Source organism: Apteryx rowi, unplaced genomic scaffold (genome assembly GCF_003343035.1).
Source record: "Apteryx rowi isolate R43461 unplaced genomic scaffold, aptRow1 scaffold_98, whole genome shotgun sequence".
Lineage (NCBI taxonomy): Eukaryota > Metazoa > Chordata > Aves > Apterygiformes > Apterygidae > Apteryx > Apteryx rowi.
In genome coordinates this window covers 752,556-767,849 of record NW_020451293.1, presented here as the reverse complement: position 1 = coordinate 767,849, position 15,294 = coordinate 752,556, and the positions used below count along the sequence as shown (strand labels likewise).

The 15,294-nt window shown below is 58.8% G+C and overlaps 1 protein-coding gene across 1 annotated transcript in view; it reads left to right on the top strand.

Moving 5' to 3' along the window:
- Nucleotides 1-15,294, top strand: part of PLXNA1 (plexin A1) — a 146,839-nt gene that overhangs the window by 48,780 nt on the left and 82,765 nt on the right. Inside the window, exons 3-4 of the mRNA XM_026055043.1 lie at nt 9,132-9,272; nt 14,229-14,329. Of these exons, the coding sequence (XP_025910828.1) occupies nt 9,132-9,272; nt 14,229-14,329 (242 nt within the window). The remainder of the gene's footprint in view (nt 1-9,131; nt 9,273-14,228; nt 14,330-15,294) is intronic.

Here is a 15,294-nt window from a genome sequence, read left to right as displayed (position 1 = left end):
CCTCCCGCTCCGCTGGACAGCCTTCCCTTGCAGGAGTATGTGCTAAATACCCCCGAATACCCACTTGCAGCCTCAGAGCTGTTGGCTTCCCCAGGAATAGGTAATTTTGCAGACCAGTTTTGCAGTCGTTTTTTCTCCTGCGCTGTATGTGGTTGGGGTGTAGCAGTACTTGTATTTAGGGATATGGCATTTGAGACCTTGGCCGAAGCGAGTGAGGGAAGTGAAGTGAATAAATGAGAGAGGGGAAAGAAAAAAAACCCGAAACCCCGGCACACGCGTTGGGTGAGAGCCCCGGCAGCCGGCCGGCCGCGGGGCCCGTGGCCACCAGGCGCCTTCGGCCGCGCGTCGGGGCGGATGCATTCCTGCGCGGGGCAGCTGTCGGGAGCCGGCGCCGGGGAGGGCTGGCGGGCCGGGGGGAGCGGGGTAGCCTGGCTCCCGCGGCACGGCCGGCTCCCTGCCCGCTCCGCATAGCTGGGATGTTTGCGCCGGGATGCAGGGGCTGGCGGTGAGCCCGGCTCAGGCTTATCCGGGGAGCGGGGCTGCAGGAGGGGCTTTCCCACCCCGTAACCGCTCGCATGGCGGTAGCACCCTTGGGGCGATCCTGCTGTCGCCACCCGGGAGCAAGCCCTTAGGAGATGCGCCCCCGAAAGCCTCCCCCCGCCGGCGTCGCCGCCCGGGCTCCACCGTCCCCGCGGCCCCCCGAGGACAGCTGACGCGGCCCCGCAGCTGCTCGCCGGCCCCGCGCCGCTCGACAGCCGGACGGCAGCGCTGGCTTCGGCCCCCCAGCCGCGGCACCGCGCCGCCTCCCTCCCTCCCTCCCTCCCTTCTCGCCTGGGCTGCCGCTCGGCAAGCGGAGCGGGGAAGGGGCATCTCCGGCCGCCTTCTCCAGCTGGCCTGATGTCGGCTGGGCAAGAGGAAGAGGAGGCTGGGGAAGGGGGGCTGCTGCGGCCGGTGGAGGGGGAGAGGAGCTGGCGCAGGAACCCCGTTTTAAAGCTCTCGGCCCCCTTTGGAAACCGGAGACAGCTGCGAGGACGGCAGCTGCTGCTCTCCTGGGGGCCCTGGCTGGGCGCTGGCCACGGGGGGGGAGTGGGTGACCCGGGGCCGGCTGGCTCCGCTGCGGAGTCTGCTCCCCCCACCTGGCTGCACGATGGCTCCTTTCCTGCCATCAGCGCTCCTGCGCGGCATTGCACGATGCTGCCGGCCGCTGGCGCCTCCGCCCCAGGGTGCCCCGGGCTGAGCAGCTCCCGCAGTGGCTCTGGGAGGTGTTTCCCGYGGCACAGAGGCCCTGCGGTGTGCAGAGCGTTGGGTCCACTGGGTCCCGTTTGTGCCCCCGGCTCCAGGCGTGAGCACTCAGCTGAGCTGGCCCAGGCCAAGTTTCACTGCGGAGAGGGAAAAGCTTCAGTCCTGGGGCTGGGCTCTGCCCTACACGTGTCCATATGCGCTCTGGTGCGGAGGACATATACCGAAAGCAGGGACATGTGGGTCCCCACCTCCCGTTGTGAGTGATGGAGCTGGAACTGGTGATTGCAAAGGAGGCGGAGATATTTTTCACCTCGAGGGACAGCTCTTGTTCAGATCAGTAGTGACCAAAGCTTGTTCCTTATCCCAGCTAGTGCTGTGCTGCAGAGCTGCTGTCGCTGGTGGCCAGGAAGAGGATATGGGCGGGAGGGAGCCGGGACGTTGGCAAGGGTGGTGGGACAGGGAGAGCTCTGTCTTCACCTCGATCCAGCACCCTTTCCCTTGCAGCCTGGTTTGTGAGCCCTGTCTCATCCCTCTGACCAGCCTTCATCCCTGGTGGACATCTCCTGGGGCTTGGTCGGAGCAGCAGTGCTAGGTTGTCCATTGGGGGTTTGCAAGGGACCTGTGACTCGCTGTCTCCCCCAGCAAGTGTCGGTGCTGAGCATGGCCGAATGGGAGCTTTGGGGAGGGAAAGGGGGAGGCTTTGAAATGCACTCCCATAAATAAGCCCTTCTTTCGTGTTGCTTGTCAGCGCGATGCGAGCCCCGTGGAACTGGAAAGGGTCCCCGTGAAAAGGCTGCAAAGTGTGTTTCAGGCAGATAAGTCCCTGCCTTTGAAGTGTGGCAGGCGGGCGAAAGCGCCCTCCTCTTGTAGCTACTGCCAGCCACTGAGAATTAATCACAGCCATGTACAGATAAGAGTACAAAGCCTCGCTGAGCACTTCTCGTGCCAAGAGGAGGGGTCCGCGGGGTACTGCTGGGGACCAAGGATGAGGGCTTGAAAGCCCAGATGGTGGGGGAGATAGCCTGGGATGGAAGAGCCCTGCAGAGGGATGGCTGCGTAAGGAGACACGTCTTCCCGGTGGGGGGCTTACAAAAGGCCCCTGTGTAGGAACGCGGGTGAGACCAGATCATCCCTTGATGACAGTCTCTGTGCGCCCTGACCGCTTGCTGCCAGCAACGCTTCCTTGCCTGGAGCCCRGACCCCAGCGAGGCTCCTGCCAGTGCACACTAAATCCGAAAACAGCTTTGGCATGTTTGCAGCCGCTTTCCCTCTCCAGCTGTGGTTTTCCCCTCACCACCTGGCGTGCCCTTGCCTGGGCCGAGCTGTAAAGCCCTGTCGTCCGCTGCATTCCTCCTCCAGACCCACTGCCAGCGCTGGGTGGCCGCCAGCTGACGGCAGCTAGGGCTTGGCTGGTCACGGCTGCTGCTGTTCATTCATCTCGGCATGCGCCTTTCCAAAGCGCAGGCCTGGACAGGTTCTCACTTCCAATTTGTGCCCATTGCTGATGCCTGTAAGTATGTTGATAGGTTTTCCCCTTATCAGTTTGACAAATGACAGTCGGTTTAGAGCTAACAAAGCTGATTATGAGCATCTCTTGAAATGGGGAGTGCCTTCTCACCTGGGCCAGCCTGGAAGGCATCTTGCTGAGGGGGGCAAACACACTGCAATGGAGGGAACTGTCTCTCTGTAATATGTTTTCTCTGCCCTCTGATGCTTTCACTTCCCCTTGGCTCTCAAGCTGATTTCAGGTCTCTTGGAGTCATGCGGGATGGGGAGCAAGTCATGTGGGCTGGGAGGAAGAAAAGCATCTAGAAACAGATGAGAAAGTTAAGGTCAGCTAAGTGAAGTAAATTTTGCCTTTGAAACACATCTGATGAACCTTTCTCCCTCCCACAATTGAATTTTCGTCTGTGAGTACAAGCCYGTAACCTAATTCTAGTCCTCTCTCCTCCAACCTTGACTGGCTTTCTCCATTCGTGATTGGTGTCTTGTCTTCTGTCAAGCTGTAAGCTCTTCAGGGCAGAGGCTGTTCACTAGCGCTCACATGGGGATGCCCAGGTCCTAGCAGAAGCTTTTGGATGCTCCGGCAACATGCTTTGTAAAGGAAGGCTGAGATTTGCAGGGGAGCATCTGACTCAAGGCAGAAGATAGCTAAACTGGTCTATGCTGTTGACCTGCTGCGGCCCTACACCACTGCCTGATTCTGAGCAGGGTGATGTGATTTTTGTTGTTCTCCTCCAAAATAGCAGTAGCTATGTGGGATGGAAAACACTTTTTCCAGCTAGGAAAGGAGCATCCCCTGGAACTGCAGTGACTGCTACTGCCAGGCAACTCTAAGACACTCTTGTACCTTGTCCTGAAGCCTTAAGAAACCTCTGCAAAGCTCATAGACTCTTTCTGATAATCCTATGCCTGAATCTTTTTGCACCAGTGCTTGGACGTGTGTCATTGGGCTGAGTGGGCTGCAGGGCAGAAACATCAGCAGTTACAACTGCATGTCCCAGGGGTGTCTCCAGTGTGGGGAATGGCCTTTTTTGCCATAGGGTCACAACTGGGCTCCTCCTGCTGTGGTTCTTCAGACTTATGACTCCCTGGATGCCCCAGCTATGCTGTGCCTGGRTTGCACCCTTCAGTGCACCTTGACATGGCCCTCATGTTATTGCAGGGAAGCTTTGAACTGGGAAAGTGCTTGGACTCAAATGGCTGGGGCCAAACCTTAAGCCCGTGTCTGGYTGAGAGCAGCTCATAGGTCCGCTCCCCATCTCCCCTAATTCACTACTTTCCCTGGGAAATGTGCCACCGGCTGTGTGGGGTCGGTTATGCTGTCACCTGTATGTGCAGCTAATGCAAGAGGCTGGGGAGCTGTGGATTTGTATTGAAGGACTGGCTGCTAGGAGGTCTTTCTTCCCCAGCTTTCTCAGCATTTATGTGCTGGTCTGTCCTGGAGCCTGAAAAGTATAAATGGGCTGTAATTGGAGAGCCAACATAGGATGCAGGAACTGCTGTAGTATGACACCAGGGCATATCAGTCCCCTGGGCCCTCTCGTTCCATATCACACCTCCTTTCCCTGCTTCTCCTGTAGTTGCCATGAGCATAATCCCACACTGGAGTGGTCTGAGAGAAGGCGTTTCCTCCCATGTGTAGCATATGCACCGTGCAAGAAGAGATCTTGTTACCCAGAGAAACTCCAGCTGCAAATGCTATCAGGATCGTAGGATATCCATTTCTCTCTCCCCTCTAGCACTGCTTACACTCCTCATCTTTGCCAGGAGTAAAGTGGCTGGCTTAGCACTGCCCTTGTGGATTTGTCTCTCCCCCAAGGGTCATCTTACTTGCAGGAGCCACCTGCACGCTCGTGCTGGGCTGCAGTTGTTGCTCGGTTGTACTTTCGCTGGCTGGGTCCTGCTGCCTTTTCCTGCCTCAGCAGTAAAAGTTCCTGGTTCCTATGGGGCTCACGCAAGGGGAAGGGCCGTGAGCTGATGCAAGGAGTGGATGTGTGGGGGGTGAGGGGAAGCAGGGCCATGAGAATACACCGTGATCCGTGTATTAGGTTTTAGGGATGTCCCCGTCTCTTAAACTCTGGCCCCTCTGCCTGGAGGTAACCTTRCCAGACCTGGCTTCCCGCACGGAGCCAGCTCAGCTCACACCTGCCTTGCTCCCTCCCCGGGGAGAGCAGGAGGCACGCTTGTAGCAGGGTTAGGGCATGGCGTGGGGAGCTGGGAGCATTTCTGTCAACTGTTGGCCTGACCCCTCTCTGGGCCTCCTTTCCCTGGGCTGGAAGAGCTGGGGGAAGGTGGAGGAATTTGTCTCTGCCCGGCCATGGTGTGCTGTGTGCGGTGTACACTGGGATGCCCGGAGGGAGAGTGTGCAGGGAGGGCAAAGCGTTTACCGTCTCCGGGCCATGTCRCCTGTGATCCTTTCCCTGATCATTCCCAGGGTTTCTCCATGGCTGACCTGGGAGGGGGGGAACCTCCTGTGAAGCTGAGATGCCTTTGCACCTCATGGCATTGCACTCCCTCTGCCAGGCTGCTTGGCTTCTTGCGGATCAGTTTTTCAAATCCTCTCATTTCAAAGTGAAATTTTGCTCTGTGCTCCCCCAAATTAAGCTTGCACAGAAGGTGGAATGGGTTCTCGTTGCTTCTGCCACTGTGGGAACAGCATGCACCTCTATTTCTTGCAGAGCAGCCTTCAGCTTTGTTTTAAGGTGATTTCCTTAAGCAACTAACTTGTAATTTCTTGCCTCTAGTCTCCTCCATTTGCATGATGAGACAGCAGCCCAACTTCTGTGGCAAGAAGGGGTGCTCTTCTCATTTCTGTAGGGTGCCGCTGCACCTCATTGGCAAGYGGACTGGAAAAATCCCAGCCTCAATTAGGTGCCCAGCCTGCCAGGGTTGTTGCAGAGAAAGGGGAGAGCTGGGACAGCAGAGGAGGAGGAGCTCTGCTCACGGCCTTGGCTGCATTGATAAGGAGTCGACCCAGACCAAACCGCGTGGGTGTGATTTGTTCCCATCCAGTTTTGTCTCCCAAGCGTGTGAATCACTCGTGCTGATGACTGAGTGACCATGATGGTTGTGATACCAGTTCCCCCTACCACAGATCATTGCTGAGCAAAGGTGACTGCTGGCTTCTTCCTAGGGATGGAGGGCATTTCCTCTGCACCTCTTCTCACCTGGGAGCAAACCAGGATGGGGACTTGGGGGGGGGGTTGCAACTTGCAAAGAGATATTGCGCTGGATGGGGAGCCCATGTGCATGGCTAAAAGGGTCTTGCTGGGCTCTAGGTCAGCTCAGCTTGGTCTCTGGCTTTGTTGCCCCAAATGCCTCATGCCTTGCAACTCCTGGTGCAGCTCCTGTGACACATAGGTGAACGTTTGTGTAACTGGAAAGGGATGTCCTCTGGCCTCCTTCCTCTTGCTCCCCAGCAGGACGACCCTTTCCTTCTCTGCACCTCACATTTGCTGCAGCAGGTAGAAGTTATCCCTTTCCTGGGGATTTATCACACTGCTGCTGCTGCCCACGGTGGGGAGTGGGGCTGAAAGGGGATAGCATACATTGCTCCTGCTTCCTCCATCTCAGCACAGCCCGGAGGAGCAGGGAGGCCCGGCCTCTCCCTTGGGGCTGCTTCCAGCCYCCTCGCAGGAAGGAGCGTATTAAAGCTGCTGCCTGCAGCCTTCTTGCAGCCAGCTCGACCGAACTCACACGAGGCAGGCAGAACGAGGGCAGGAATTCTGAGCGAGAAATTAGTGCGAGTAATTATTAGTATTGGGTAATTATATCAGTGTCAGGATGAGGAGAAAGGTTAATAGTTTTTTTTTTTTTTTNGAAAGGTTAATAGTTTTTTTTTTTTTTTTTGGTAAATGTTTTTTCCCCTGGGTGGGAAGGGAGTGGGGTGGGCAGGAAGAAACACGTTTCCGAGGGTGGCTGCTCTGATTAAATCACATCCTCTCCCCCTTCCCCTACYCCCTAAATACCCCCATACCTGGCAGGTGGGAAGCGTATGTGTGGGGAGAGGGTGAAGGGAAGCTCGTTCATCCGAGCTGTCGGCGAGAGGGCGGTGGCATATTCCGCACAGGATGCGCGGGCCTGGAGGAAACCACCGTGTTACGGTCCCCAACAGCCCGTCCCATTCGTGCGACCTGGGACGGGCAGGTTCCCATCAGGCTAATCCCGTTGGAAAGCCCCTAACTGCGGCGGTTCGCACCTCCGCCCGCAGGGACGCGGGTCCCTGCAGTAATCTGGCGTGAGGAGCTGGACCTGGCGGTCTCGCGGGGCCGGGGAGGAACGGCACGGGCAGGTTTGCCTACCGCGAACAAACCTCTCAGCCTCCAAAACTCTCTCCTTGTCCTGCCCATTGGCCAATCAAGAAGCAGCTTAATTTTCAGGTCTTTCAAATTTCATTTCCCTGGACCCCAACTGCTGCTTATTCGCTGTCCTTGAGCATCTTTTTTGGGAGAAGAGGCGCCAGGTGTTGGAGAGGAGGGTTCACRTGTGTGCACATCTGGGGGTGGCCCTTTGCCCCCTCTGAGCGTACCCTGATGTTTTACGGCTTGGCTCCAGCCCTCTTTGACTACAATGATTATTTTTAGGTTCTTCCTGGAGCCTCAAATTAACTGGAAGTGCTTCATGTCTGTTGTTTTTTTTATACATCTCTTTCTCTTTCCCAGCACTGCACAGTGCAATAATGTAATGGGGAAATTACCCCGCTAGTTAAAAATTACTGCCAAGCGCGACATCCACCCATAGATCTATTTTAAAACCAGGGTAAAACTATATTGATCCTTCTACGCCGCAGCTATGGCCCATAAAAGGGTTGGAAAGGTGCGTTTGTCACGTTGCCATAGCGAGGGAGGGAGCTGGTATCCACGTCGGCGGGCGGGCGGATGCTCCTGGGCTGGGATGCAGCGCAGCCGAACCAGACTGCTGCTCCAGCCGGGGGAACCACGCGTGTGACCGCCGCAGAGGCTGGTGTGCTCCCGGGTGCAGGGAGCGCATTGCAATAGCGTCCCCCGGCCCCGGGCTGGGCCGTGGACTCCAAGGAGCTATACCTGGCCCTGCAACCCCCGTCCCTGCATCCCGCTGGGAGAGGGCAGCCCCTTTGCTTGCTGCTGCCAAGGGCTCACCGCTCTCTGGTTGCTCAGGGGTCTCTTTCTTAATTAAATACATTTGTTTTGTAAAACGGCCTAAAAATAATCCGGGGCTGGTGCATGCAGGAGGCTGGCGGTGAATCAAAGGCGCTGCTCTAATTAAACGGGCCCCAGTTTGTTTGTGAGCCGCATACATTTCCATGCTAATCAGCTGCACACCGGGATCCTGCTTTCCCAGCCCCGTATCCTCCTGATTGGGAACTATGCAAATGCTGGCGTCTATTTATTGCAGGAGGGAAACCGGGCTGCCAGAGCGCTGGGGGAAGGTGGCTTGGGAGGGCAGAAAGGGTTTGACGAGGCTGCGAGGTGCTGGGCCCTGGGAGCGGCTGGATGGACGAGGGCAGGGCTCTGCTCCTCCGGCCCGACCTGACCCACTTCTCGGGCGCTGTCTTCCTTGAGGCCGCCCCATGCTGGAGGCTGCCCAAGTCCAGGGGCTTCATGTGCAATTGCATTAGTGGGAAGTGTCTCTTGCTCGCGATCAGGTTATGACAAGAAGTGCTGCTGAGTTTGGCTCCTCCTCGGGGGGTGACTCCAGCCCCGTGGTGTCTCCTAATGTGGTTATTGCCGGTAGTGCGAAAACGGTGTACTTAGGAAGAGCTTGAACATAATCGTGAGCCATAAGGGGATTAGAGCATTTGCCACGTTCCTGCTCAGGAAGCAAAGGCACTTTCTGAACCTCTGTTGACCCTCAGCTTCCTTGAAACCCTCTTGACTTCCCCAGTTATGAGCCCAAGCGTTTCCTTTGGTGGACAGGGAGACGTGAGCTCTGCCTGTGTGCACTGCAGTGTCCTGCCTGGACAGGGCTCTCTACCGGCGCACTGCACGAGCCTCTTTCCTTACAGCCATGGCAAGACTGGATTTGCCGTTTTGCTGCAAGCTGTGGGCTCCTCCATGCTGCATTGCTAGTTGAAGGGACTTTGGAGATGAGCAGCAGAAAATGTGGGGTGGCCGTGGGGAAACCAGGGCAGCACAGAGCGGGGCATGGGTGGGTGCAGTGCCCACGACCAAGTGTGAATGTGGGAACGGAGGGGACAAATGCATGCAGGGGAGCATGGACAGTGGAGAAGAAAACATTGCGACTGAGGTTTTCTGCAAAGCATGAGGATGTGTACAAAGTCTCTGCTGCTTTGGTGTGTTGCAATGGCCACGACATTGCCCCGCCAGTGAGCRGCGGTGGGACAGCATCCCTGATGGGGCACGGGGCGAGCTGCGAGTCYGTACTAACCCCCTCTCCTTTCTGTGCAGATCCTCGTGGACCTGCCGGCTGATAGGAAGCACCAAGCGCTGCAGTATGAAAATGTCGTGGCCCACGAGGGCAGCTCCATCCTGCGAGACCTGGTGCTGAGCCCTGACCGCCAGCACATCTATGCCATGACGGAGAAACAGGTAAGGGGTAGGGCTGGGTGCCAGACCTGAGCCACCCCAAGCGTGGGGATGCGGTCGGGCAGCTCCCCAGCCCGGCTTCGAGCAGGGCTGCCGAATGAGCGAGGTGACGCGGGAGTGACGTTGGGCTCTTCCGACTTGGTCGCCCAGTTTGCAGTCCCAGCTGTGCCTGTCCTGTGCACTGCGGAAATTTTTTGGGCAGCTCCCTGGAGGGCATCTGGCCTTTTCTTTCTGAGGTCAGCGGCTGCCTGGGAGCGAGTGGAAGCAGCCGGCCTGGCTGAGCAGCCCAGAGAAGAGCGCTCTTAGCCTGGGCACTTTGTACCATGGCTTGATGCGAGGACTTGGCGCTGCACGAGCTTGTGTGTCTGCATGCATCACGTCTGCGAGTGCACGTGAGCATTTATGTTCACATGCTTTCCCCATGCGTGCTTCCTGCGCCCCGGGCTGCTCCTCACGCTGCAGGGGCAGGGAGAGTGGCCTGCCTCTCCTGCTGCGAACTGGACTGGCAGGAGATGAGTCTGTCAGTTCTCAGCCCCAGGCCTGCAGCTCAGCACGACTCTCCAGCCCCTCTTTTCTAAGGAGGGGGGGGACAAAGTGACCATCAGGGCTGGGACTTGCTCGCTCGCTCGCTGGGCAGGGCTTGGCTTGTCTGCGGCAGGGTCTCTGAGTCTGGGCTGAGAGCACCGTGCTCCCGAGCTTTGCTGCAGCGTGTGCGAGGAAGGTGCGAGGCAGGGGTGCACAGAGGTGGGTGCTGTCCCCGAAGCCACCCCCTCGCCCCATGTTCTGTCACTTGCCCCCCACCAACCACCTATTTCCAGCTGAGCTGCCTGATTTTGCTGCTACCCAGATGCACTGCCTGTCTCTCGCCAGCGCTGCCTTCGCCCTGCTGTCAGTCCCCGCAGGGGCTGCTCTTTCCCTCTGATCCATCGGTGTCTCTCCTGGGGCCCCATCAGTCCTGCTAGAAGGTCACTCGCCTGCCATTCCCGAACGGCTGTGAAGGGCAGGCAAGATGCTGACACGGCTCCCCAGGCTGCCGCTCCATGCGGCTCTTCCAGCTGGCCGTGGCGAGCCGCGCGGCACTGAAAAACCTCTGCCCTGGCCCCTTTCACCCCAGCCGTGTGCGCCTGGGGCTGCGTTTCCCCAGGAGCCGTCTGCAGCTTTGGGGCGGGTTGTTCCAGTTCCCCCGTGCAAAAATACTGCCTGAAGGCACCAGCTCGGGGACGTGGCACCGCTGCTGCTCTCCTTGCCGTGGTCCTGTGCCCCAGGCGTTAATTGTTAGCAGCAGCTGCTCGAAATCCCTCTTCCCCCGGGATTAAGGGCTGTCTGACCCTTCTTCCAGTTAGCTGCTGTGGAGAGCTGGTTTCCTGCTGCGAGGGRGGGCCAGAGGAGCCGGGCTGGCCATAAACCACCTCTCCGCTCCGGCCGTGGCCTCCTGTTGGCGGGCGAGCAGGCATCTTGCAGGTTAGCAGGATCCCCTCGCTCTGAACAGCTTTTTCTCTTCCGGGGCAGATGCTTTTCTGCCTTGGGAGAGGAGGGGATGTGACTCCAGGCAGGCTGGAGTCGGCACGCCTGGCATTTTAAGTGAGGCTTGTGATGAGCGGATAGGAGAGCAGCCTGAGCTGCTTGGCACAGGGTAAGGAATGAGATGGCTTAACCACCCGGGGCAGCTCGCGAGTAAGCGGAGAGGCTAAGTGGCGGGGGTGCCCCCAAATCCCTGCATGCACGCCTCGGCCCCTGCCTCCGCCGTCACTAATGCTGCACCAACCGGAGGTACAAATCTGATCCAGATCAGGCCTGGGCACGCAATTGCCATCCTGGCAGCTTAGCCAGGGCTCACAATAAGAAGTTTTAGTTGGCTTTATGAGAGGATGCATGATTCTGGACCTGCCGGAGAACCTGCTGGTACGAGTTAATCCATCAAAGGGTTGTGAACACGTTGGAACGGGTGAAGTGGGTTCATGCTGTGTCTGCACTTTGTGTCAAGAGGCAGTGGCATTTTTTGGATCCGGTATTAGGAGTCGTCAAGCTGGATTGACTGTATGGTCAAACCCTGGCCTCAGTCTGGTCATGTCTCCTTCTCACATCCCTCCTGGTTGCAGAGGAGGAGGAAGCCAGAGACCAACCATGGCAGGTCCCCACTTGTTCTCTAGGGAGCGGTGGACCTGACAGTGTGTTTCCATGCCCCCATCASCAGTCCTCTGGTTTATTATAACCCCAGTTCCCCAGTCTTTCTTTTGGGGCAGCTTTGCTGCAGGCGAATTATTCTTGTCCAGGAAACTTTGGGAATGTCTCTGTAGCTCGCTTTCAATCACAGTCACATCAGATGCTCGTCGCTGCCCCTGACATTTGCAGCACGGCATCRCCCGCTTCGGCAGCGTGCTTCACCTGCCCAGCCTGCCGTGGGGACTGCGCCCAGATGCAGTGGGGTGGCCAGGGCCTGACGGGCTCCAGAGCTGGCCATGTTTCGAGGCAGCTGTTCTTAAACCCATCTTCTCTGCCTGGGGCAGTGCGGCTGGGCTGTGCGCGAGTGTGCCTCTGTCTTGCAGCGTCTCCGTTTGTCTGTCTCCCTGGGTGAGGTGTGCGTGGGTGGGACTGTGGTTGAACTTGGAATGCAAGAGATCTCTTGGCCCCTGGCCCAGGGGTTTGGAAGGGAGAAGGATGCTGGAACAGGGCCTTTGATTTGTCTAGACAACCCCGAGGGGAGAGCAGAACCTTTTCCCTCSTTCTCCCAGTTCCTGTTTCTGGTCTGCTGGAGGAAACCTGAGGCTTTCCAGGTGAGGCAGAAATTTGGTTTGGAATTGAGAGGCTCCAAAGTTCGTTAGTATGGCAATGCTGTGCCACCCAGCTCGGAGAGGGGTCTCCCAGCACTGCATCCACTGCTGTCTCCAACTTCTTTCGTCCTCTTCAGTAGCTAACAGCGTGGGGTTTGGAGTGCGTTGCAGCTGAACTCTCCCTGAAACGGCCCTTCTCGAGCCTGCTGCTCTGCCAAGGCTGGCCAGGACCTCCTAGGTTTGAGCATCTTGCTCAGCAGGCAAGCTGGGTTGGGCACAGGTCTCTGGCTGTTAAGATGAGGGACGTTCCCCAGGAAGAGGCTGAGGCTGAGGCTGGGGACATGTAGATGGGAAGGAGCAGGGTGAAATCTGGGAAGCTGTGGCTGGCTAACCTGCCCTCTGTATAGCTGTCCTGGGCTGTTTCTCCTGGCCAGGCCAGCTGAGCCTCCTCTCCATGGGGGAGATGTTGAGCACAAAAATTTGTTCAGTSAATGCTAGAGAGGGGATTATGCCAAGCTGGATTGGATTTTTCCGCCAAAAAACACTTCAGGAGCTGAGACCCAGCAGTTGCCTGTGCAGGGTCTGCCGGGGAGGATCTGCTCCAGCCTCCTGCCTCCTCCACTTGCCACGGTTTGCTTGTGGGCCCAGGGCAATGTGAGGGACAAACACATGGGAACACTACAGGTGTCCTCGTTAGTATGCAGACTGGAGGGTACTGATTGGCCAGCCTTATCTGAGCCCTGTAGATATCGTGCTGAGCCCATCCCCTGCTGAGCTGGCAGGAGGGAGGGCAGGTGCCCCGGGCTGAGAGCTGGCCCCTTTTCTGTGCTTGCAGTGATCGTTTTAGCTTTCGGAAGAGAAGTTTGCAAACGTTAGCGAGTGAATCCTGCCCTCTCTGCACCCATCGTGTGGGAGCGATGGGGAAACTGAGGCACGCAGCGAGGGCCTTGCCTGCGCAGTCACATTGCCTGAGCAGGGGGCTCTTCCTGGGCTTTTATCCTCCCCGTACCCTGTTCTGCTTTCTGTCCCCAGGCTACGCAGCCATCTGCTGTGTGAAACAGCTGGCTTTGGGACCTGAGGCGGCACAGAGCCTGCGTGTTAGCACAGCCGGGACAGCGCGTGCCGCGGTGCCCGGCAGAGCTGGCGCTTTGCTCTGTGCGACACTGGTGCGAGCTCCCGGGCGCTGGATCGGCCGCGTCCCTTTGGTCTGAGCCCGGCAGTGGGCTGCGACCCCGGCTGCGCGTGCTGGGCAGGGCGAGCGTCGTGGCGGTGCTCGGAGCTGCACGTGCCGGGGGTGGCTGGCGGCCGGCACTCCTGGTGGCCCCTCTCTCCCTTGCCCTTCCTCTCGGCCGACGATGCAGACCACTTCCCGGCTCCTTAATAAAAGCAGCTCTCTCCCATACTGCGGCTTGGTGTTATCAGAGTGCTGGTGGAAAGTAATTAAACGAACAGTTGTAACGGAGCTCGAAGGGCTAGAGGAACGAGGGGATTTTAATCAAATCTGGAGGAGCAATTAATAAAGAAATTGCAACCCTTTCGGAGCTGGGCCGGCTGTTAGCTGCAGGGGCGCGCAGGAGGCAGCGGGAGCTGGTGCAGGGGCTGCACCGTTGCAGCCTGTTTGCTGAGCTTCCCAGATCTGTGAAGACCCAGTGACCGAAAGAGCTTTTTTGGGGCAAAATTCAGCTTGGGGTTCAGGCATCATGGGGCCTTCATGTGTGTGGCCTGGGATGTCCCTGCCGGTGGCAGAGCTGGTGGCACCCAGGTCCAGGGCACCCGCAGGGCTTTGGGGGGGACAGGAGGTGCCCTTGCCTTGCGGGGGAGCTGGGGCAGGATGTCCCTGAGCTCCCTGCGTCACCTGCCCAGTGGGTTGGGTGTTGGAGGGCCGGGCTGGTAGCCCTTGCCCTTGGGTCTTCTAGATACGGACCTCGCTCCGGAGAGCGCGGACGGAGGTTAAAGTGCAGGAAGGGCTCCCCGTGCCTGCCCAGCTCGTCGTCCTCGAGCAGGGCCTTGCCTGAACCTCTCCGTRTGCCTGTTCCCCTCCTCGCTGGTGTGTTGTGTCCTTCCCCCGTCCAGGCTAGAGGCCCGTCCTCTTTGCACCCCTCTCCTCAGCCCCGTTCGGCTCCTTGTAGGGCAGCAGGGGCTGCAACAAGCTGGCACGTCCCCCCGCTCACTCCCCGTTTTCCCGCAGGTGACGCGAGTGCCGGTGGAGAGCTGCGAGCAGTACAAGAGCTGTGAGCTGTGCCTGGGCTCCCGGGACCCCCACTGCGGCTGGTGCGTCCTCCACAACGTGTAAGTACCGCCGGGGCCCGGGCTCGCCGGGGCTCGCCACGGACCCCCCCCCGCCGCCGGTCTCCTCGGTGGGATCCGCCTGGATTTGGTCCCAGCCCGCGGGCGAGCGCAAGGGGACGGAGCCGCCTGAGGAGTTTCTGCCCGCTTCCCCCCTGCGCTGCCGAAATTGCGATTTCTGTGTCGGGCCGGAAACCGCGGCGGCGATAAGGGGTACGCGTGTGGCCTGCCGTCGGCACCTGTGGTTAAGCCGCGGGGCCAGCGCGCCCGCCGGGATCGAGGGGGAGGCTAAACCGCAGGGGCCCGAGCCCCCCCGCACCGAGCCACGCTGGGACCGAAGTCGCCGTGTTGCTTCAGAGGGAAACCGCAGGCAGTCTGTGATCCCTGCCTGCGCCCCCCGCGGCGCCCGGCCTCTGCTAATGGCCTCTGACGCGCTGCGAAGCTGCCAGCGAAGGCCCCCTAATCCCGCGTGCGAGCTCCCGCGCTCGGCATCCTTGCGCGAAGAAGGAAAACTGAAGGCAAAAGACCTAGAAGTACCCAATGCTAGAGGTGTTTCTCGTTCGGGGGCAGGGACAGCAAGCCCGTGCGGGACCGCGTCCCTCCTTGGCTGTTTTAGCACGTGGAGGCGTTCAGCTAAGTCCTGGCCGCTGTCTCCTGCACGCCCTTTGGGACCCGGGGAAGGGCTGGCAGCCGTTCCTGCTCCTTCCTGGAAGGGAAGTTGCTGCTGTTTCAGCCCGGACCGCGAGGTGCATGTGCTGTTTGCTCTCCCTCTCCGTTTTGCCCACCRTTTAATTGAAGCACTTCCCGTAATGGAATACGGTTATTGCAGAAAACGCGAGGAGCAGCAGAGAGGGAGCTGTTTGCTCCTGCGGGGCAAGCAGTGCGCCGTAAGGCGCTGCTAGCCGGGCTGAGGAGACGGTGGAGCGTCGCGGGCTGCTCTCCGGAGGGACTGGGAGGAGGCGTGCGTG